This window comes from Dendrobium catenatum, unplaced genomic scaffold (assembly GCF_001605985.2).
Source record: "Dendrobium catenatum unplaced genomic scaffold, ASM160598v2 fragScaff_scaffold_847, whole genome shotgun sequence".
NCBI classification, from domain to species: domain Eukaryota; kingdom Viridiplantae; phylum Streptophyta; class Magnoliopsida; order Asparagales; family Orchidaceae; genus Dendrobium; species Dendrobium catenatum.
Genome location: NW_021319309.1, coordinates 2,579,456 through 2,602,618, shown reverse-complemented (window position 1 = coordinate 2,602,618; position 23,163 = coordinate 2,579,456). Strand labels below are relative to the sequence as shown.

Below are 23,163 nucleotides of genomic sequence, written 5' to 3'. Positions count from 1 at the left end.
GAGATAAAACTCAAAAATGAGTTTCGATTTGTCATTCTGGTGAAGGCTCACGGGAACTACAAACGGGCGAACGACGTTCTGTTCACATACACCTCACATATGCAAGCATCAAATCCAATACCTCTTGATTTATAGTCAAAACTTCTAATCAATAGGTCAAGGCAAGCTGAGTCTAAAGCAAAATTCAAAACTTCGTTTGGCAACGCTGAGACCCATCGTTACTATCAAGGTTAACACTTGTCGTTGCACATAAATACCAACATTCATTATTGACAACAAAGCCCGATGATCAGCTATCACCACTAAGGTGCGCTGATGATAGTTGTCAATTCTTAAGTTTTTATGTAAAATATATTATATCTCTTATAATCAACTCTCAATTTATTTATTTATGTGCAAAAAATGCCATACAATATAAAGATAATAAACTTTCATTCACTCTTAGGTTTTGTTTGGAACGACTTTTTTATTGCTTTTTAAAGCAGAATAAATGCTTGAATACATCATATTATGTAGTCAAAACTAATTTTAATTTTTTGTGAGGATTTTTTTCAGAGTTAGAATCAAACAATTGGATTGATCAAAATTGCTTTCAATTTATAAATTTTGTGTTATAAGAAAATGTTAATAATGTATTTAATTATAATATAATTAATTTCAAAGACTCATCTCCCTGCAAAAGAGATTAAAAATTGGATATTATAATAGAGAGAGAAATTAAGATGGAGAAGCAAGAGTGAGAGAAAGGAAAAAAAAAAAAACAGAATAAAGTTAAAATAAAAATCAACAAAATATGAGAGACAATATTATTATTTATATATAATTCCAAATAAATATATATTATATATTTATTCATATAGAGAGAGAGATCGAATATGGAGGAATTATCAGTAGGAAGCCATTCCATTTTGACATTATCACTTTCTCTTTTTTATTTCTGAAAAATATAAAAAGAACAATAATATAAATTAATATAAACCAGTACATTTATAGATATTTATTGCAGAAATTCTCTTCTTCTATCTTCTTTTATCATGATAGCGTTTAGATGAGGATGATTGCATGACTTGTCTATATCTTGAAGAGGATAAAAATAATAAATTTATTCCTCTTTTTTTGGATTATCAGCAAGTATATATTACGTTACTTTGGATTATTTTTAATTGTTTAAATTTAAAAAAAAAAATATTTCACTGCTTTGTTTTTATACCTCAATCTTAATTTTTTTTTTGGAAAGTTAAAGGGCAAAACCCAAATTCCGTTAATAATAAAACTAGTTACATGTGTAGAAGAGGGAAAACACAATAGAAAATACAAAATTATGCCTAAAATTGTGCCTCTCCACAATAAGCAGCAAGAGAAAGGGACACCAAAAAGGTGCAAAAATAAACATGTCAAAATGATTTGATAAAAAATGAAAAGATGATCCGGTAGGACAGAGATAACCAAATGATTCGCCGAAAAGAAACATAAAATAGTGAATTGCATCCAAGAAGTCCATTAGAACATAGTTGCAAAGACCGCAAATCCAGGGGGAGAGGAATGCAACCCATTCATCATAACCCCAACAAAAAAAACACAAAATCAGAAATAAAATTAGCAAACAACAAATGAAAGTCAAATCAGATCAGGGCAGCAAAAAACCAACCGGATACATCCAGACCAAACCCAAACTAGAGAGATCACCAAAAATATAACAATGCTCTAAAATCTTCCCCATTCTTCCACCTGAACACTTCAATAGCAACAACTTTTATGATAGAAGCTTTAATAGATGTATGGCTCTGAATAAAATTGACAAATTTTATTTCATTTCTCTCCCTCCAGATAGAGTAGACAGTATCCCAAAGCATTAACAAGCAAAAGGACACCCTGCCCGAACTCAATAAGCTCGCATCAGCAAAAAAATCCACAATATGATTAAGGTTTGGCCTCATGAGAAAAGTGTTGAGAAGAGGACGCATTTTAGAAATGATATTAAAAGTGAAATCACATTCAAAGAAGAGATGTGATACGCTTTTCAGATCAAAATAACATAAACAACATGAAGAATAAACCACAATGTTCCTTTTTAAAAGATTATCAGTTGTTTTTAAGCCGTCAACAAAGTATAGCAACCAAAATATAGAATATCTAAGTGCATAATGTTGATGCCATAAGGAATCTTAATTGTGTTTGGCTATTGTATTTTCTCGTTATTTTTTAAAATTTCTGTATTGATAAACTACTTTTTATAATTAGGATTACTCATATGTGGTAGCCTTAAATTTGGACATTTTAGCATGCATGGCTTGGACAGAATTCCTATAGGGAATTTCTTGTAAGGGATGGGTTCCAATCTGTGTTGTACTGTCAAATGGTTGTGAAAATATAGCTGTTTACTGCTGTAATAACTCTAAACTGCGTCATCCTTAACTTCCTCTGCTTTTTTTAATGTGAAATCTGCTGCGAATTAGCAGTGCCATGCCTGCCCCATAGTTGCAAGATGAGAGAGAGAGGGAGAGAGAGAGAGAGAGAGATGATGATGAAAGCAAAGATGAAAGACTATTTATAGGATGGCATAGAGGTAGGCATGGGGCTCTGTCCATTTGAGCATGTTACAGGGATCCTTTACAAAAGGTTCAAGTTCTCCATCTTAGGAGTAAATGGGGTACAGAGTAGGAGAAGAAACGCAGAGAGAGAGAGAGAAGTGGAATAAAACAATTGAATTTATAAAATTTAGTAAAATATCAGTATTATTTTGAGTACAAAGATCAAAATTGAAAAACTTTGATGCTTCATATAAGGTTTTGACATTTCTAAATATTTTCTTAATACTGCATGTTTAAGTTGGCCTCCTTATATTTTTTTTATCAATGGATTGCTTGCTTTCCTCCTCTTTGCAGGCCGGTGGATTGAGAGCTTTTACCTTATTCAAGAGGTTAAAGGATAAGTATAATATATATATATATATATATATATATATATATATATATAACAAATTTGAGATGATTAATGCAGCAAAAGAAAAAGAAATTATAATCTGAACAGCTGTAGCAGTAAAAAACGATAAAAATTGTGAAAAAAATATGCAAAGAACAGAGTTAGAGTTCTTAATTTTATAATAACTTAATTTTTTCAAGTATTGCATTAATGGCCTGTTTGGTAGCAGTATTTAGGCTGGATTTGAGGCGGATTTGAGCGAAATCCAGCCAAACGCCCTAAAAATGCAAAACCAAATCTCACGGTAAATGAAAACCACAGTAGACGGAAAATTCCGCCTTTTCGTGCTAAATCTTGGATTTCCAAAATCCTGTTTTTGTTGGATTTATGAAATTTATTGGCTCTAGAGGAAAAGTTCGCTCGTTAAATCCGCTCTATAGCCAAACAGTTGCACGAGATTTAATAGGATTTATCATGAATGTTACCAAACAATTTTCAGGATTTAAGCCCCTCGGGATTTCCAAAATTCAGATTTAGAGGATTTACAAAAACCTATTTAAATCAAATACTGAGTGCTACCAAACAACCACTAAGTGTTGCAAAGATGAAGATGCACAGGAGAATGAGTTACTTTACATTTAGAGAGGATGAGAAATGAGTGCATACATGAAAAGGTTGCATTAGCTTCACTAGCAGATTAGATAAAAGAGAGATGCCTTAGATGACTTGGTACATAAAACGTTGGTTTTTCGATGAGCATGTTAGGAGAGCAGCTTAAGTTAAAAAATATAGACATAGACTGAAAAAGGCTTTATTAGAAAGTATTAAAAAATATATTTGTATTCAATGTAAATAGAATTTAATTCTTAATATGACATAAAGAAGAAAATGATTTATATGTCAAAGACCTAATATAATGTGATAAAAAGTTTATCATTATTCATGTTGTTATCGTTTAATTTTAATATATTCAAATATGATTTACATTAATTTTTCTTAAAACGAATCAAACTCTTGAGCTGATGAGTTGGGTTGGCAATGATTTTTTTTCTTCTTTTTTTTGAATATTTAGGTCAATTAAGACAAATTCACACACACATCACATACCAAAGCTCCCAACAAACATACCAAGATGAGATGAGCTGCTGATCTTAATTTAGCTTATTAAGATCAACAGACTAAGGTGATCAACAGAAAAAGGTCAGCAATGATTTAAATTTAGCTTATTAGCTTACTGATCTTAGTTGATTTGTGATTTATTGAATCAAATTTGAATTTGTTGATGAGCAAATTTTAAGTATGTAGCATCAATGAAGGATGACGAGGTTAAAATATAAATGGCCTCATCACATTTTAACACTGCAAACATGTTTTTTTCATACTAAATGACTTGGATTTGTGAGCTTTATAAGTTTATACTTTTTTTTAACATTCAAGAAGAGCCATTCTGTCATAAATTACCAGTAATATATATAGTTTGCTCTATTTGGAACAATTTTGTGTGAGATTTTAATTATATTATATGAAATCATTTCAGAAGTAATTTTTAAAGCAAATTTCTTGCCTGTTGCACCTGCTCTGCACTCTCTCTGGTGCTTTAAATGTTTAGCAAGCCTTCTAAATCTTCTTATAACACCACCTACCTGTAGAGGTCAGAGTAAGACAACAAAAAACTTATTGACATGAGCTCTCAAGTTGCCAGAAATAATTAAAAAGCACTGAGAGTAATAGGACATCCTAGAATTAGGGGTGTAAAGGAGTCGAGTCAGAGTTCAAGTCAAAGGCTATTCGAGTCGAGCTCGGCTGCCAAATATTGAGCTTGAGCTCGAAATATGAGCTCGAGCTTGACTCATCTCACGAAACGAGTTGAGTCGAGCGGCTAGTCGAGCTCCTGCTCTTGCGGCGAATCCCACTCTCGATCTCGCTCTCGCGGCAAAGCCCTCTTCCACTCTCCTGGCGAAGCCCACTGCGTGACCCGCTCTCGCGGTGAAGCCAGCTGCCGCAACCCGTTACCTGCTTTTGCGGCGAAGCCCGCACACGCTCCTGCTCTCGTGGCGAAGTTCGCTCCCACTCTTGTGTTCGAGCTACTCGACAAGCTATCGAGTCGAGCAGCCGTCTGTTCGAGCTCGATTAGCCGTCGAGCCCGTTAACAAGTCGAGCCCGAGCCGGCTCGTGAGCCGGCTTGACTCGGTTACACCCTTACCTAGAATGTCTTCCTGCTATATATAACCCTGCAACGTTATGTACTTCCAAAGCTAATAAATTCCTTTCCAACCTCACATCATGATTCTTCACTCTCCTCTTCACAATTCTATTAACAGAGATGAAAGGCAACTCTTCCTGCAAGTTAAGCAATAACAGCAGCATGGAGGTGCAGAGGTCTAAGCTCAAAGAAGAACCTTACATCTCCAGTGCTCACATCCGTAGCCTTGTGAGGCAGCTAAGCTCATCAAATCCCAGCTCCAACGCTCCGGTGATTGTCGGAGATCACAATCTTCCAGAGAACTCTCTCAATTGCCCCACTGAAGTTTCGATGTCTCGCCAAGCCAGGAAACAAGTTAGAAGAAGATTGAACACCGGCAGACCTTATCAAGAAAGGAGGATGAACATGGCAGAGGCTAGAAGAGAGATTGTCACTGCTCTCAAGCTCCATAGAGCAGCCATGAAAAAAGCAAATGAGCAACAACAGAAGGAGAAATTGTGTCAGCCAACATCTCCTCCTTCACAAAAACCACACTTGGGCTTACTTATGGATACTCTTAAACCAAATCACATAGCACTAAACTACCCTCTGCAGTCTTCTTACATGTCTCCTTTCTCTTGTTCTTCCCCTTCTACCCCACCTATTTCTCATAATCTGATCAAATCCCCTCTCCTTCACAAGCCATTGGGCCTAAACCTCAATTTCCAAAGTTTCAACAGTGTTGAAACTCCCCTGTTCTGCTACATCAACAATAACAACAAATCTCCTGTCTTTCAGCAACCAACATCATCCTCAACATCAACATCATCTTCATCCTCTTCGACAGCCGGCATGGCTAATTTGAACCTGCCCGACCACTACGAGACTCTGCATCCAGTAATGGGAGATGAAGAGATGGATGAAATCAGATCGATAAGCGAGAAGCATGATATCGAGTGGAACGATATGATGAATTCGGTTAAGACGGCCTTGTGGAGCAAGTTTTTTAAGGCTATGGAGGTCGATGACGACAGCACTGTGAACAGAGAAGGAGATCCATTTCAGATGTTCTGTGAAGTGATGAAGATACCAGCTTTGCTGGGCAATGGAACAGGGACGGATGACTACCTCTTAGAGAATCAAATGGATGAAAAGCTGCAAGATATTACTTTGCCATGGTAAGGGGATCATATTCTTGGTATGGCTGTAGATCTTTGGAAAACAAGATTACTTAATTATAGTACTGTTGAATGAATATAGTTTGCTTGATCTTACAATAAATATAGTTTGATCGCGTATTGATTTTGAAACTTGTAGTACTTAATTCGATTGAACAGATTTATTGCCTTGCAGCCTGGATATTGATGAGATTTCAGAGGCTGGAAGCAGAACCTTTTACTAGTTTTTGTGGAGAACGTTGGGAATAAAACTATAGAGCGAAACAAAATAAGAAATACAAAATGCACTTTAGCCACACCCTACCAAGAAATTTGTTGCGTCCTGGAATATTCACGGCGGTAGAGAAATATAAAGTTTATCATCTTAGCATTGTACGAAAATCCGACACGCAATCAGATAAGAGATGGTGTAGCATTCATAAGAGACACCAGAGTTTTTACGTGGAAAACCCCTGAAAAGGGGGAAAAATCACGGGGTCTGGCCCAGTTTGAATGAATCCACTAGTATTTGTAGTCGTTACAAATGAGGCTCTTCCTTGGGAGAAGGCCTTGGATTGATGTAGCAAATGTACATCATTTAGATTGCATTACATAGTAGGAATTACATATACATGTTTGTCTGGTCGGAAAGACCGTAGTCGGCAGGAGACCGGGGTCTGAAAGACCGTTGTCTGGTGATGGAGGTCGGATAGACCGTAGTAGGCGATGAAGGCCTGAAGGCCCGTAGTCGATAGGAGACTGGGGTCTGAAAGACCGTTGTCTGGTGATGGAGGTCGGATGGACCGTAGTAGGCGACAGAGGTCAGAAGGACCGTTGTAGTAGGGCGGTACTTTGGTAGAACTCTGGACGTCATGTAGTGGCCCAGCAGAAGTCCAGGCCTCAGGTGTTGGTGAAGGCCTCAGGTGTTGGTGAAGGCCTTTGACGAATGTGAAGGCCTCATGTGATGTTCTGGTGGAGCATACGGCCTTTGATGATAATCTGACGAAGACAAGGGTCTCTGGCAAAGGTAAGGGCCTCTGGCGAGGGTGAAGGCCAATGGTAAAAGTGAGGGTCTCCAGCGAAGGTTAGGACCTCTAACAAAGGTGAGGGCCTCTGGCAAAGGTGAAGGCCACTTGTAAAAGTGAGGGCGTCTGGCGAAGGTGAAGGCCTCAGATGAAGACGCCAGGCCTGAACGTCGGGCCTTGAGGTGGTGGTGCGACGAAACTCCGACGGTGGTCCGGCGAGGCTCCGACGGTGGTTCGGGGGTGGTCCGGCGAGGCTCCTGCGGTGGTCCAGCGAGGTTCCGGCGGTGGTCGAGGAGGAGCTTCTTCCTTCTCCTCTTCCTTCTCTTCTCCTCTTCTCTTCTTGCTTGGATCGTCCCTCGTGAGAAATGAGGGCTCTATTTATAGATTTTCTAGAGTGGCATGGCCCTTAAATAGGCGTGAGATCAGGGGCGAATAGAGAGTGGTCGAATGGACGGCCGATATTGAATCATACGATTGTGCACCGTTCGTTGGTCATTTGAGGGCCTTAGTGATGTTGGATTTTGGCGATCTTGAGCTCGTTGGATTCATCTCGTCGAGCCTTTCGATTCGAGTATAAGCTCGTTAAAATCGGAGACCGTTTGGTAACTCAAATTGCGGTTTGAACCTTCCAACAGCACTTCGGGTCCATGATTCGGACCCATTTGGGCTTGGATTGGGTTGAACTTGGTGTCGTTGGGTTCGTATTTCCGAGACGCTCAGTTTGACTATAAGCTCGCTGAAATTGGAGTTCACATGCTCCCGAATTTAATTTTTGAAGTTTCTGAATTGTGTTTTTGCCTCGAGATTCGTGCCCGATCAAGATAATTTCATGATGACGTATCAAAATTCATATAAAATTTTGAGAAAAATAGTACAAATCTCTTCTCTCTTACTTTCTACTTGCTTGTCTTCGCTTCATAATTTACACATAACTAAGAGAAAAAGATGCACTTAATTAACTTGCACCAAGGGATGCAAACCTTCAAATCAAACATGAAAATTTGAGGCCTCTTGATTGATAATAAGAACTCACAATCAATCGATCAATATTAGTTGCGTGCTTTTGGCTTTAACTACATCATCTATGTGATATTGATGTCAATTTTTATTGTATCATCACTCTTTTTTTGTTTTATAAATCTAGCTTTTTTTTTTGTTTCTAGTTTTTTTTTTCTTACTAATTCAGTAGTGAAGCTAGACATGGCTCTTGATGTAGTGGATCGGCAGAAGAATTAGATATGATAGAAGGAACTCCAAATTCAAGAAATAAACTAAGCTTAAAAGCTTCAAAAGGAATATATATTCATCAATGATATTTCCTACTGCAATACTTGCATATTTATAAGCTAATAAAAATATTCTAGAAGCTAAGTTATTCAAAGCTTAAGTAAGAGATACTCTGTAATAGTGCGGCACAACAAGAAAATTATCTATTACCGGCAGAATTTTCCGACGGAAATTAATCATTTTCCGGGAGTTTTAGAATTTACCGGCATTTTTCCAGTAGAAAAATTTCTGCCGGTAAAACCAGCGTAAGAAAAAATTTTCTGGCAAGAAATAATTCCGGCGGCTTTCCGGCTGAAATAGGCTATGGGAAAATTAAAAAAAAAATCCGTGATGCTTGGCCAGCCCGCCCGGGACGCTACGCTACCCGCTGCCCACCCAGCTTCCCAGCTGCCCGCGCCCGGCTTGACAACCTGCTTGTCGGCGCCCGTGGGCTGCCTGCCCAGCCCCCGCAACTACTCACCTGCCATGCGATTCAAACCCAGGTGGGTTTGGGAAAATTTTGAAACACCCAACCACATTGATGAACAGGAAAATACATTTTCATTGTCACTTTTTTATATTTAAAGTATATAATGACACAAAATGAAATGAAATTTACTAGTTAATTTAATTATAAAAATTAAAATTAATAATTATTTTAAAAATAAAATTAATAATTAAATTAAAGTCATTTTAGTTAAATTATTTAAAATATGTCGAAAAACTGAAACTACCGGAAAATTCCATCGGAAAAGCTGTCTCATTGTCTTCCATCAGAAAACCACTGGAAAGCCGCCATAAAATTTTACTGGTAATGAGTGATTTTCCTATAGTGCGAGAAGTGTTGGAGGCGGTATTATAACTACAGAGAAGATAATGATGAAAATAGAGGTGGGGGCAGAGAAGCTGAGGAAGGGATCCCTGTAGGGGATGGAGGAGAAATTAGTGCAGGGGGCGATGGAATAGGAGTCAGTTGAGATGGGAAAATTGGTGGCGGAATAGGGTTGCTCGACTACGGGGGGTGAAGAGGTTGGGCCAGGGAGCTGGGTTTGATCTCTGGTCTGGTGTGGTGGTGAGAGGAATCAGACATGGAATCGCCGGCAACGAGACTGGGTTGGATGACAGGCATGTTATTGTGCTCATCGCCAGGCATGGATTCGTTGTTCGGGTGTTGTAGCGGGAGCGAGATGATTATAATTGATTTAGACGGAGTCGCGATCATCTGCGAAAGCGGAGGAGCTCGATTTGATGGGCAATGTCGCGCGGAAGTGCTTGGAATTTGATTGGGTGCTAAAAGCTGCTCGACGAGCCCAGGTGGTGCTGGCGGAAGTGGGGTTGGATCATAGAAGAAAACGTACGGGGAATCAGAATGAGCGACGATGCGAGACACCGGGTGTGTGGACGAATCTGGTCGAGAAATCGCGTGTTAGAGCTGAGGCGATTCACAAACCATGGTCGCGAGATGGTTGCGGACCGCGTGGTTGGGCGAAGGATCTTGTCATTGAAGTGGAAGTTCGAGCGAAGGGTAATCGTGGACGATGGCGGGTTGATTGTGAATTTGTTTGTGATTGCGTGAGAAAGTGGAGGGAAGGAGCGAAGATGAAGATGTTGATATGGTTGCTGATGAGGTTCATTTTCTCTTTATAGAAAAAAAGTATATTGTTTATTCGATCAAGTGATGCCTTCACTTGAGCTGCATAAAAGGCTTCATGGCTTCAATTATCATAGACAGCCCAACTTCTTTGACGTCGTCATCGACTACTCATCTTCTTCGGCTTCGATCATCATCAATAGTCCATATTCTTCGACAGTTCGTCATTTTTCACAAGCTCCTGTCACTAATATCAACTGATTTAGTGGATCAGCGGAAGTGTCTGATCTACTAGAAGGAACTCCCAATCCATGGAACAAACTAAGTTGAAAGCTTCAAAAGGGATATATATTCATCAATGATATTTCCTACTACAATACTTGCATATTTATAAGTTAATAAGAACATTCTAGAAGCTAGTAGTAATAGACTTAGACAAGCTAGTCGAAAAAATGCTTCAACTAATATGTTTCATATAAGCTCTCAAATTTCAACCCAAAAAAAAAGCATTAAAAATTGGTTTATCATAATTTTAATTTTCTTCTTTCTCCTTAACTTGGTGATTAACGTGCTCATGTAAATGAAGGTTTGATTGCATAAAAGATGAAGGTAAATTCATAAATAGGAAAATTATGGTGCATTAAAATGATTTTTTTTTCTTCCTTGATTTTGTGCACGTGTGTAACTATTACTAAATCAAAGATTAAGACTAATTAAGCATGCCATCACTCTCCTATCCTGTCTTTCACTAATTATTTGTTTTTGCTTAAGCGCAAATTGTTATTAGATATCGTTTCTGTTGGTTTTTGGATTTAGAAGCTGGGATTGACAGAGTTGGAAGTACGTTAATTATAGTTAATTGTTAATTCTGTACCAATATCATTCAAATATTAATTGGGAGGAAATTGATAATGATCGACTAAAAAGTCAATCATAATTATGAAATCATAACTAAATTTAAGTGTGATTAAAGGCTCAATCTATTTTATTTCATTGTCTTTTTTATGTCTACCCTTACCTATCCTCGCATAAAACGTTCACCTTTCAATGATCATTATTAGACCCGACTATATTAAGAAAAATAGAGGCAGAACTAAAATGCTTGATTAGAAAGTTATTACAAGTATTTTTTATTACATTTAAATGAGAATTTAATTCTTAATAGAGAGGAATTATTCTGTGCGGAGGAGATCGAATGTATAATGCAGTCTGGAGACCAACCAAAAATGTCAGTGGTACCGAGCCACGATACTAAGTAGTACCAAGCATAGGGGTAACATGACGCATTCTGGTTGATCTCCGAATGGCATTCGACGTCCGCACAAAATAATATTAGAGAAAAAAAAATTTTAGTAGACTTCCTCCAGATAAAGACTTGCATTGTTGATGTTGTAGTATTAATCTCTCGCTTAATTAATTTTTTTAATTTTATTTTGGCAGATTGGGTACTCATCATTTCATACTGCAAAACAACATCAAATTAGTAAATTTATTCAAAATGAAATAAATAAATAAACTTACACTCTTGGAATATGATAATTATTCAATCTTATTTTTCATTAAATAATAGAACATATTTATTGAATTCCTTTATAACGCGCATCTTTGTAAATAATAATATATGAATCATTCATCATGATGATCACCATCATAATCACCATCGTCTTCCTTATAGTCCTGATTGTTATAAGCGCTGAAGACCTCAGCTAGCCAGCTCTTCTTCCTCCATGAATTCCACCCCATCTCCTCACATATTTCATCGCTGTGATTTATACTGAAGGTGGAGATACAATGGCGACGATAGAACCTCGTCGTCTTCCTCATTATCTCTGTCTCCTGACCTATCTGTGAGAACATTTCTTCAACGCTTGGAAGCTTGAACCGCCCCTCAAGCAGCCTTGCCAGCCATTTGCACCTCAGCTCTGCTGTGTGCAGGTTCGATACGCTTTCAATATAACCCACGAAGGCCATGCGAGGAATCAATGGATTTATGCTTCCCCTGTTTCATTAATTACAATATTAAACTAAAAATATTATAAGGTAAACATATATATATATATAGATAAATTCTTTATTAACTCGCCTGTAGAGAGGCATGACGCCGGAGGAATCCTCTATGAGGCCGGAGAAGGGCTGTGGAAGAACCAATCGGAGCTTCTTCTTGCCGTCGAAACCGGTGGCGAGGAAGACGATATCAGCTTCCAGCTTTCTCCGGTCTTCCAAAACCACTCCTTTTTCCCAAAACCACCATTTTTCTGTTTTCTCAAACTTGATCCTTCCCTCGTCCGCCTCTGAGAAGAAATTCTCCGGCAATATGGCCATCTGACAGGAAGCGTAGTCTTCTTCAAAGGGATGGTCAGGTTTTAACCCGTACTTGTTCAGTGGAAGTTTCCAAGTTAGATATGACTCTATGAATTTCGAGACACCCTTCCTCTGCATGAAATGCAAAAAGTTTAATATATGTAAATCATGGAGGAAAATATGTATTTTTTAAAATAAATTAATATTAATTTAATTTTAATCTGATTTAAATATTTAAAAATTATATTTATTCATAGTGATAAAAAAAAAATAAAAGAGTAAGCTTTGTGGCAGTTTTATTGCTTTGAGTCTATTTTATCTATATAATTATTCCTATGTGCAATATAAGTAAGATATATACTTGTGAGAACTTTTTTATAATTTCATTTTACAAATAATTGCCCCATTTTTTAATAATAATAATTATTATTTTTTGAAAATTTAGGTGATAAATGTTTTTTTTAATCTAAATTTATTAAATTATGATAAAAAATTATAACACTCGTAAAAAATAATTCAAAATTTTATTGCTTTGAGTCTCTTTTATCTATGTAATTATTCCTATGTGCAATATAAGTAAGATATATATATTTGTAGAACTTTCTTATAATTTCATTTTACAAATAATTGCCCCATTTTTTAATAATAATAATTATTATTTTTTGAAAATTTTGGTGATAAAATGTTTTTCTTTATCTAAATTTATTAAATTATGATAAAAATTTATAACACTCGTAAAAAAAATTCAAAATTTTAAATACTTAGGCTTCGTTTGGGACGGCTTTCTTACTGCTTCTTAAATCAACTTTTTAATATAAAAATTAATTATTTTTTTGTGCTAGAAAACTATTTTGAGAAGCAGTAAGAAAGTTATATCAAACGAAGCCTTAGACAACAATTTCGCAGTTAATTTTATAGAAAATTACATTCATTATATTTTTGATTGATATTGCTAAAACACAACAAAATTTTCCAAATTTTTATTATTTTTCTTATAAATAATAAGAATAATAAAATATTATTTATATTTAAGAAAATTGATTGATTATAAGGGTATATACCAATGGAGTTGAGAGTTGGCAGAGTGCTGTTCTAAGCCAGCCTTGATTTGGCCTTGGATGAAGGAACTGAGACAACCTAGTTGAGTAGAAAAGGGAGAAGGGGAGGCCCCATATGGAGTAGGAAGGCACAGTCCAATGCAATGTCCTTATCAGCATCGTGCAAGGTTGACCATCTGGCCCTGCATGTTAAAAAGATTTTTTTTTTTCAATAAAAGTAAGCTTGACTTCCAATTTCTAGTCAACAGATAAAAACACAAGTCAACAGCCTTCTTAAATGAATACAAGTCAACCAATTATTTATCTAATAACAACAAATGCTTAACAGTCCAATTATGACTTGAAAAGTATACAGTTAATTGCTTTTATGAGAAGATTAATTTGGAGAGACAAATGGTTATAGTTTTAAGGGAAAAAAACTTTTCAATTCAGTACATGAAATATCCAATAATTATTATAATACAAGAATTTGCTTAGAAGTTAACTTGACAAAAAGCATTGTGATGTTAATATATGAAAAGTATTGTGAGAAATTAGTTTATTGGAAATTTCTCAGAAGAATCATGGAGGCTTCTTATGCATTATTTGAGATAGGCTTTAGTTATTGTTTTTTTTTTTCCTGTTATTTTTAAGAAATTTTTGAATGAAAAAACTGCATGTTTTAGAAAGCAGTAAGAAAGTTGTTCCAAACGAAACCTAATATTGATTTACTTCGATATATATGCCAAAAATTCCATGCAATTAAGCAAAATCCTTGAACTGCAATCTCTGCTATAAAAGGAGAAAGCAACACAAAATTGATGAAATGAGATTTATTATTATTTGAACATAATTATTTTCTATTGACACTTATACACACATAGACACATATTTATTATTATTTGAACTTAATTAATTTTTTTAAGCCAATATTTTTGAAAAAAAGGATGAAAAATCTATGCTAAGCCACATTTTTAAATAATTTGCAGATATAGCTAGCAGAATTTCCAATTAGAATAATAAATTTATAACAAAAAGCAACAAAATATGAAAGTGGGTTTATAAATATAAATTTTGCTAAAAATATTTTGACATTTTTTATTGTAAATAATCTTTTGCTTTATATGCATATATAATCAAACTTAAATGTAATACTGATAATTAATTAATTAATTAATTACCTTTGTTTACTTGGGCACATTCAGTGGCCAAATCAATTGCTGACTTCTTGTAACCAACCACCACAACCTTCTTTCCTTTCATCAACTTTGTGGCTTCTTCCTCATTGAGTTTACAGTAATCCAATGCATGCATCACCTTGCCTTTAAATACATCTTGTCCCTTTCCCTTTGGAAATACCGGCAACTTTGGGGTGTCACCATATTTTCCAATGCACATCACCACAAATTCAAATTTGTACCACTGCCATAGTTGAGTAATATAGGTCTAAAATTAGATAAATATCAAGAATTCTGCACTAAAATGATGTTTAAGAAAGCAGTCCCAAACAAAAGTTTCATTCAGGACGGCTTTCTTACTTCTTAAAGCATCTTTCTAGTACAAAAATTAAAATTTTTGTAGTAGAAAGCTGCTTTAAAAAGCAATAAGAAAGCCGTCCCAAACAAAACCAAAACCTAAATCATAGAAGACATGCATGCTATGAAATATATGTATATATAGTAAAAAACTTAGCATCATTTAAATTATTATGCTAATCTTTTGCACTAGTACTATCTTTATCTCAACTATTTGAAGATAGTATATGTCTATGAGATGTTTAATCAAATGTGAGGAATAAATTGAGGATGTTAAAAATACTTTCAGTCTTTTTTAGTCGGCCTTGGGACTGACATTGGCTATTAAGAAAAAAGAATTTTAATATAAAAATATTAAATATAAAATGATAAAAAACTTATAATTGAAAGCATATCTTCTTCACATATATATCACTTGTATTTTTCTACCAAAGTCTTCACTATTTGAAAACATTATACAATCATTTTATTTTCAATATTATATATTAAGTATATGTTTATATGGATAAATTATTAAATAGGCTTAGTTTATATTTCTCTTATTAGTTTTCATATAAATTTTGCATTATTTTATATTTTGTATTTTTTTTCATAAGAATTTAACATATTTATAACATTACATATGTATATATATTACCATAAAAGATATATGCCTTACAAAAGGGAGAGAGCATTTATATATTATCTTGATAGAGTACTTTTATATATATTATAATAATAATAATAATAATAGTGTTGATTATTTTCACATTCCTTATTTATTATTAGGGATGGCAATTTATTAAAAGGTTGTGTTTGACTTTTATATATTATTACTTATCCTATTTGAAAACATGTTCTATATAGGAAGTCAATGCTTAGTCAAGATAGGTAGAAAAGTAAAAATGTTAATTTTATCTTGATGAAGGTTAAATTAATAATGCAGATAACCAATCATAAATCATGTAATCAGGTCAAATAATATAAATATTTGTAATTGGCTGTAAAAGAAATTAAGGGTATTATAGATGCAAAATATTCAGATATCAAGGCAAGGAGATCAAGCAACCTCAATGACATGGGAGTCACCGGTCACAACCCCAAGCTCCCAGATTGGCTGATCGGCAAATGGCCGTCCATCCTCCCCCCACAAAGGCGTGAAACCGGCCTTTTCCGAGTCACCAAGATATCTCATCTCTACAACCTTGGACCTGAAGCGTATGAGAGGCCACAGACCAAAGGTTGTAGCATAGTCATGAAGATAATCCACAATTTCTGTGTGGGTTGGGAAGCTCGGGTCGGCCCGATTCTTCCATGGGTAGTCTGAGAACTCATAGTCGGGTCGCGGCGTCTGTAACCTCGTCGATCGATAGGCACAGTGCTTCCACACACCACCGATCGAGTCGGTGGCTTCGAACAGCACTGGCTCGAACGGGAGCAACTGCTTTGCAGTCGCCAGGCCACTAATACCTCCGCCTATAATAGCTATTCTTGACTTCAAATTCTTCTCCATGATCACTTTATCGAAATCACAGGTATTGTAGATCTCACAGAAGAATTGAATGAAGGTGATAACTGCAAGGTGGAGGAGGGAAGGATGGCGTTGGGATTTATATAGGAGAGGGATCACGTGATCATCACGTTGTGGGTTATGTTTGGAAATTTAGTGAGTGGGCAAAAAAAGGTTGATTTGACTGTAGATTCAATTCAAAGTTCAACTTTTGGTTTATGCATGCATGGATGCTTAATTTCCAGCTCTCATGGATGCATGCATGATGAACCATCCATGCATGGTTGATGCTAGCATTAAGGTTTCGTTTGGGATATCTTCCTTCCTGCTTTTTAAAATAATTTTTTAATAATTTTTTCCTAAAAAAATGCTTTAATAAGCAAGAAGGAAGCCATCCCAAACGAAACTTAAGTTATGGACCATGATCCATGACCATCATGATCACATATGTTGAGAAGTACGAAGCATTAATTTAATTTCTTAATAGCATTCTAATTAATTGACCACTAATATTGACAGCGAAGAGGTAAGATCAGAGAAGAGTAAAACATTCTTTGCATGGAAAATCAGCTCTACGTGTTTCTTTGTTCAATATTTGGACTTCATGGTCGGTTTGAAATGTTTGAAGTCTCTCTCTCTCTCTCTCCCCCCACACTTGGCCACTAATTCGTATAATTTGTTTGAACGAATATGGGTGAACGGTACAGTATACACGGGGCTTCATTAGACTGACTGCCAGTAAAATTATATACCGAATTAGTACTAATTTAGCCTTTAATCACGCTGTTATCAGCTATTATATATGTTAATTTAGGACTGAATTTAGAGTGAAAAGGTAGAGACAAAGCTGACTATTGTGCTGCTTGTCTATTTATCAAGTCTAAGATGATAATAAATGACAAATGAGGGGAAAGTTATGGGGGATTTCCTCATAGTGTGAATAGCGGAATAATAATTAATTCATACGTTTGATCAATGGAGCTAGTCGAGTCAGATTACCATTAAGTTACCGTTAAAACCTTCTACACATTTTTTTCTTAATTTCATTGTGAACAGTTCTATCTTTTACTTTACAGTGCTACAGGTATTGAAAGTTTGCTTTAGAAGGCATGTTGAAGTCTTTTCATGGATTTCCATGGTTTTGGTGGGTGGTGAAGACTGAGCAGTGGATTTTTTATGGTTTGTGGCCAGCTATTGGCTTAGTTTGAAAAAATAACATGCGATAGAAATTTCTCCTGCTTGGAAAGTTGGTCATTCTCCTCTTCTCATCATGTGAAAGCATGATTCTTGTACCCGTCTGAAACATGGTATGCATTCAGAAGAAAACTATGAGAGACGTCGATCGCAAACTACTTCAGATTAAGGAGAGGAAAAGCAATATAGCGAGCATTAGCTTTAAATGTTACATGTTTCCGGCGGCTAACCAGCGGTTTGGCCATCGAAAACATCGATACCGGACAATTTATTTTAACCGCCTGTATTTACTGCGTTTAAGGTATCCGGTATGCCGTCGGTAATTAACCGGCGGTCGCCTGCGTTATGACCACCGGAATTTACCAGCTGTGCTGGCCGTCAGAAAGCCGCTGGAACCTTTAGCATCAGAAAATGACCGCCGCAATTTGTTTCCTACGCGGTTTATACTGGCAGTTTGTTAACCGCTAGAAAACCCCCGCTAGTTTTCAAAACCGTTGGAAGATTGATATTAACTGCCTAAAAATGTGAACAGTACACTAATTACAAAGAAGTGTAGAGAATGTCTGGAGTATTTACAAAACATCTTGAATTGGCCTCATGACATAGGTATATTTGTGGTTGTTGCTTGATAGGGGCAAGGGTCTTTTAGGCAACCTGAATGGTGGACGCGTGGTGGTTGTTATAGAATGAGTGATATGGTCCTATCCATGGGGTAATAGATGGGGTAATAGTGGTGGTTGTTATAGAATTGCGGTTAGTTTGTCATTCAATATAAGTAACAAAATTGATAAAAATAGTAGTAACATCAGATTTTGAAACCAAGGGAAACAACCAAACATAGCGTGAGTAGTCATCTACAAATATGATATAATACCGAAAGCCTTGATGAGAGGGAATTTGAGAGGGTCCCCAAACATCGGAATGAACTAAATCTAAAGGTGCTTTTGACGAGCTAGTAGATGTTTCAAAAGGAATTTTATGTCCTTTACACGTCAGACAAGCTTTACAAACAAATTTAGATGTAGGAATGTGCAAAGAAGAGTTGCTAGTGGAGATGCGATGAAGGATGCGGCCGTGCGGATGACCCAGCCTACTATGCCAGTTGACGGATGAAGTTCTGGTAGACAGTAATCCTGTTGTAAGCGGCTTCTTTTGAGCAGCAATACGATACAGCCCGTCTTTACACGGTCCTTGAAGGATAGTTTGATTTGTCCTCAGATCCTTGAATGTAAAACCATTAGCATAAAAAATAATAGAGATTGGATTATCTTTAACTAAATTAGATATGGAAAGCAGATTGTAAGATAAAGAGGGTATGTGAAGTAAGCGAGAGAGAAGAAGAGTACTAGCTGGGGTTGGAAGAAGTCCTGTTCCCGTATGAGAGATAGGAATGGATCTTTCGTCCCCAATGGTGACACGATCTGAGCCGGTGTAGACGTAGGAGGTGTCAAGATTATCGTTCTTGTTCGTCATATGTGAGGATGCGCCCGAGTCAATGTACCAGTCGTCAACGGAAACATTGTCAGTGGCCGCAAGCAAAGCATTAGATTTCTTGGTTGGTTGATTTGGTGTATAGTTCATGTTTAAACGGTGCCAACAGGTGTCTGCCTGATGCCCTTTCTTCTTGCAGATTTGACAGACAACAGATGAAGGTGGGGCTGCCCGTTGTGACAATTGATTGTCTTGATTCGAGCGGGCACGCCCACGTCGACCTCGTCCAGTGTTTGTGTAGAGTGCAGTCTGACTGTCCGGTGGTTTAGGAAGTCTTGCCGCTGCTGATTTCAGATGAATCTCCTCGCTTATGAGCAGCGCGTATAGGCTGTCAAGTGATAGCGGATTCTGCATTGTCCTGATCGAAGTGGTGAAAGATTGATATTCCGGAGGAAGCCCGTTGAGGATGTAGATCATTACATCTTCCGAATCAACAGTAGATCCTGCCGCAGATATTTGATCAACTATTTTCTTGACTTCAGTGAGATACTGAGTCATGGAGAGCGATTGCATCGATAGGTTATGAAGCTCATTTTTGAGTTGTATAACCTTTGATCGGTTTGATGATTGAAAACGCGTATGAAGCGTGGACCAAATCTCATATGTGGATTCGAGTTGAATAACATATGGAAGGACCGCCGGAGAGATGGTAGAACACATTGCGGTAGCAAGATTTTGGTCTGTGAGAGACCAATCTTGAATTTCTTGATTGGGATCCGCATTTTCAGAGGCGGATTTTGGAAGAAGAAAGTTGCTGAATCCATTCGCCTTAAGAAGTTTGGCGAATTGAGTGCTCCAGAGAGGGAAATTGTCGGGAGTGAGAGAGTGAGGAACGAGAGTTTTGATGTTAGAAATTACGAACTTGAGAGCCGGGGAGATGGCCGGAGTTGAGACGCCGGATCTTGGCTCAGTATGAGCGGAGGAAGAGGCGGAAGCGATCGTTGTCATGGTGATAGCGTCAGGATCCGAACACTACTTCTGATACCATGTAGAGTTCTTTGAACTCATGGTTCTTCCTCAAAACAAGAAGTATAGTATGTGAAAACAGAGAATATGAAATAATATTATTATTGCTTTTCTTGCCTTACAAAATACAGATTATGATCTATATATAGAGATTTGATTTACAAAGATGAGACACGTGTACAGCCTTAATAGGCTGACACATATAACTAATTTGCTGTATTAATAGCAAGAACAACACATGACAAATGGCATAGGGATATATCATTAGGGGGCTAATAAGTACTCGTGTTAACATATATTGCTTAATGTCTCTTATGCACACATGACATGCTATAGAAAATTGATGCATACATGGCGAGATGAGAGTCTTAATTAAGGTAAGCCAACATAGTTCAAAGATTTTCGTATGATTGAGCTAAGCACACTACAGGAATTAAAATTGGTAATCAATCATTACTGGCAGACGGAATCCGCCAGTAGAATGCATTTTCCTGCGAATTTCTACCTAAAAGTTGTCCAACGGTAATTCGAGCGTCGGAAATTTAATTCTGTCGACGAAACAAATACGCTGGAAATATTTCAGGCGGATTTACCGGCGGAAAAAATGTAACAAAATGCTATTTTCTTAGAAGGAACTGCAGGATTTCATCAATAAACGATCTAAATCTGGCCAAATTAATAGTAAACTTACACCTGAGTGCTTAAACTAAGTGGTTATGAGTATAAACATGCGACAACATCATGCACTCAATGATGCTTTTCGAATAATCATACATATGATTCTTGATCATTCATAATTCAAGCCATACCATGCATTTATTGAAGTGCATTATGACATAATTGATCATATCTTTCATAATTTCACTTTTTAGATTCATATCATGTTTGATTTGAAAAAAAAAAAAAAATTACAGATGTGCACTTGACTTAGTTATTTTGTATACAAATTTCTTTTCATATTTTAAGAGCATTTTATTAATTTCTTATGCAACTTGAATTGATTGCTGACCTAAAAGTTACACTTAGTTATAAATATGAACAAAAAAAAAAAAATATCGATCAAACTAATATCAATTTATGTTATGTTATATAAATGAATTGGGGTTATCCTCCTAAGTCACATATTAGCTCAGTGTTATTCATTATGTTGTAGAGATCACAAAGTTTAGAATGTGGGTCTACTTCTTGATACATTATGTCATTTTTTTGCATCAGTCGAGCATGACAGTGAGAATACTAATTCTATTTTTTGCATGTTTAAGAGTTTTTGATGTATAAGAACTAATAATATTTTAACAGTGTTGTAATACTGATTCTATTTAGATTGCCGATATTTGGTTTTCGACGCAAAAACCCGACTTTCTCATAGTGAAAGGTCTTATCTTTTATCGCCTCCTACGTATCGGATATTACACAAGAGATCTCCTTTATCCCATCCTCCACTTTCTCTTATAGGGAAGCTCGATGTGCTTTCAATATAAATTGATCCCTTCATGACCCAAACTTCTTTCCTGCCAAGTGACACAAATAATCACTAAGGTGCAGTGCTCCAATGACTCACACTAAGGTCAGAATCCAAGACAATACAATGTGTCAGGTTATTTTCTCTGCGGGGACACTATTTCAATATCATTCAAGCCCTGGTCTCCACGATCATACACCATCAACATATCTGTCCCTATTACTACAAGAAAAGGCAAATCCTCCGCAAAAATAAGTATAATCCCTAGCAAATGCGATTTACGGTGGAATATAATTCGACGTAAAAAAAGAGTGGCATCGTAAAATGAGTTGCAGTAGAAAAAATTCAGGTAAATATTTCCGGCGGATTTGCGGCAAAATTTTAGCCAAAAAAAGACAACAAATTATGCCTATCTAGGTGGGCTACCCGCGCTTGACTAGACTGCCTGAGCCTAACCAAACTGTCGGCGCCATCTAGATTTGAACATGCTCCACTCATAAACAATCTCCCTTCTCCAATCGGTTGAGAAGACCAAATACATTAAAAAGTTATTTTTTTTAATTTATATTATAGCTTAGCTTGCGGCTGATTTGTGGTGACAATTTACGCTGCAAATAAGCAACGATAATTCCTCCGAAAAAAAAATTATCAATAATTTCCCTCACAAAGACACCAAATTTCACTATTACTTAAAAATCTCCCATCCTTTATTCCTTGATTTTCTTCTCTCTAGAAAGTAAGAATTTTTTATTCCAAATTATAAAGGAATTTCTCACTTCTTAATATGCTTTCCTTGTCGCTGATCACAAGATAAAACATTAACTTTCCAACCGGCCTCATAGTGGGTACAGTTCATTTGATTGAACCATCATAAAAAGTCTATTGTGTTATGTTTTATTCTTGACTATTTTTTTCTAACCATGTTCCTTCCATCTCCTCACCAAGTAGCCAACTTCACTCGAGCTTTCCCTTCTCTCTCCTTGCAAAACTTTAACGTGCACACTTGTTTTTTTTATTTTCTTACACTCTTTGTTATCATCTTAGCTTGATGAGTTTTCTCCACCAACAATGATCTCCCTTATTGTTCTTCTCATTGATTCATGATTAATAATGATGAAGTTGATGAAGATGTTTGTTGCGTGTTAGAACATTTACGACTTTAGAGATATATATAGTTTAGCGCTTCAGTTTTGTACAAAGATCCAACACATTGAAAGATACGAGAGAGGGAAGCAAGAGTCATAAGCGATATTAAGATTTTTACATGAAAAACTTTGAAAAGGGAAAAAAATCATAGGGTATATCCTAATTAAAATGATTCTACTAGTGTTTGTAGTTGATTACCAACGATGATGTTACTCGAGTAAAGTTCTTAGCTCAATGTAACAAATATATATCATATAAAAGCACATTTTATGGTTGGAGTTGGAAGAATCCAGTGACATGAGAGTTATTCTCAAAAGAATGTTGGCTTATTCGTTTGGTCAGTAGGATTGTAGTCTAACGATGGAGGTAAAGTGGACCGTAGTCAGACATTAACTAAGG

At 36.3% G+C, this 23,163-nt stretch overlaps 1 protein-coding gene across 1 annotated transcript; it reads right to left on the bottom strand.

Moving 5' to 3' along the window:
* Positions 1-11,676: 11,676 nt before the first annotated feature.
* LOC110113621 (probable flavin-containing monooxygenase 1) lies at positions 11,677-16,508 on the bottom strand. Its single transcript, XM_020846271.2, has 5 exons — positions 16,065-16,508; positions 14,663-14,903; positions 13,506-13,684; positions 12,227-12,576; positions 11,677-12,142 (listed from the first exon to the last, which is right to left on the bottom strand). The coding sequence occupies exons 1-5, from the start codon at positions 16,506-16,508 to the stop codon at positions 11,770-11,772; spliced, it is 1,587 nt and encodes a 528-aa protein (XP_020701930.1). The 3' UTR covers positions 11,677-11,769.
* Between the last annotated feature and the right edge of the window lie 6,655 nt (positions 16,509-23,163).

Excerpts from the sequence above, each read along its gene's own strand:
- LOC110113621 (XM_020846271.2), bottom strand. The coding sequence starts at position 16,508 with ATGGAGAAGAATTTGAAGTCAAGAATAGCTATTATAGGCGGAGGTATT. Across the intron at positions 14,904-16,064 it reads GTGACTCCCATGTCATTGAG|TGGTACAAATTTGAATTTGT; the intron begins GTTGCTTGATCT and ends CAACTATGGCAG. Across the intron at positions 12,577-13,505 it reads GCCAACTCTCAACTCCATTG|AGGAAGGGTGTCTCGAAATT; the intron begins GTATATACCCTT and ends CATTTCATGCAG.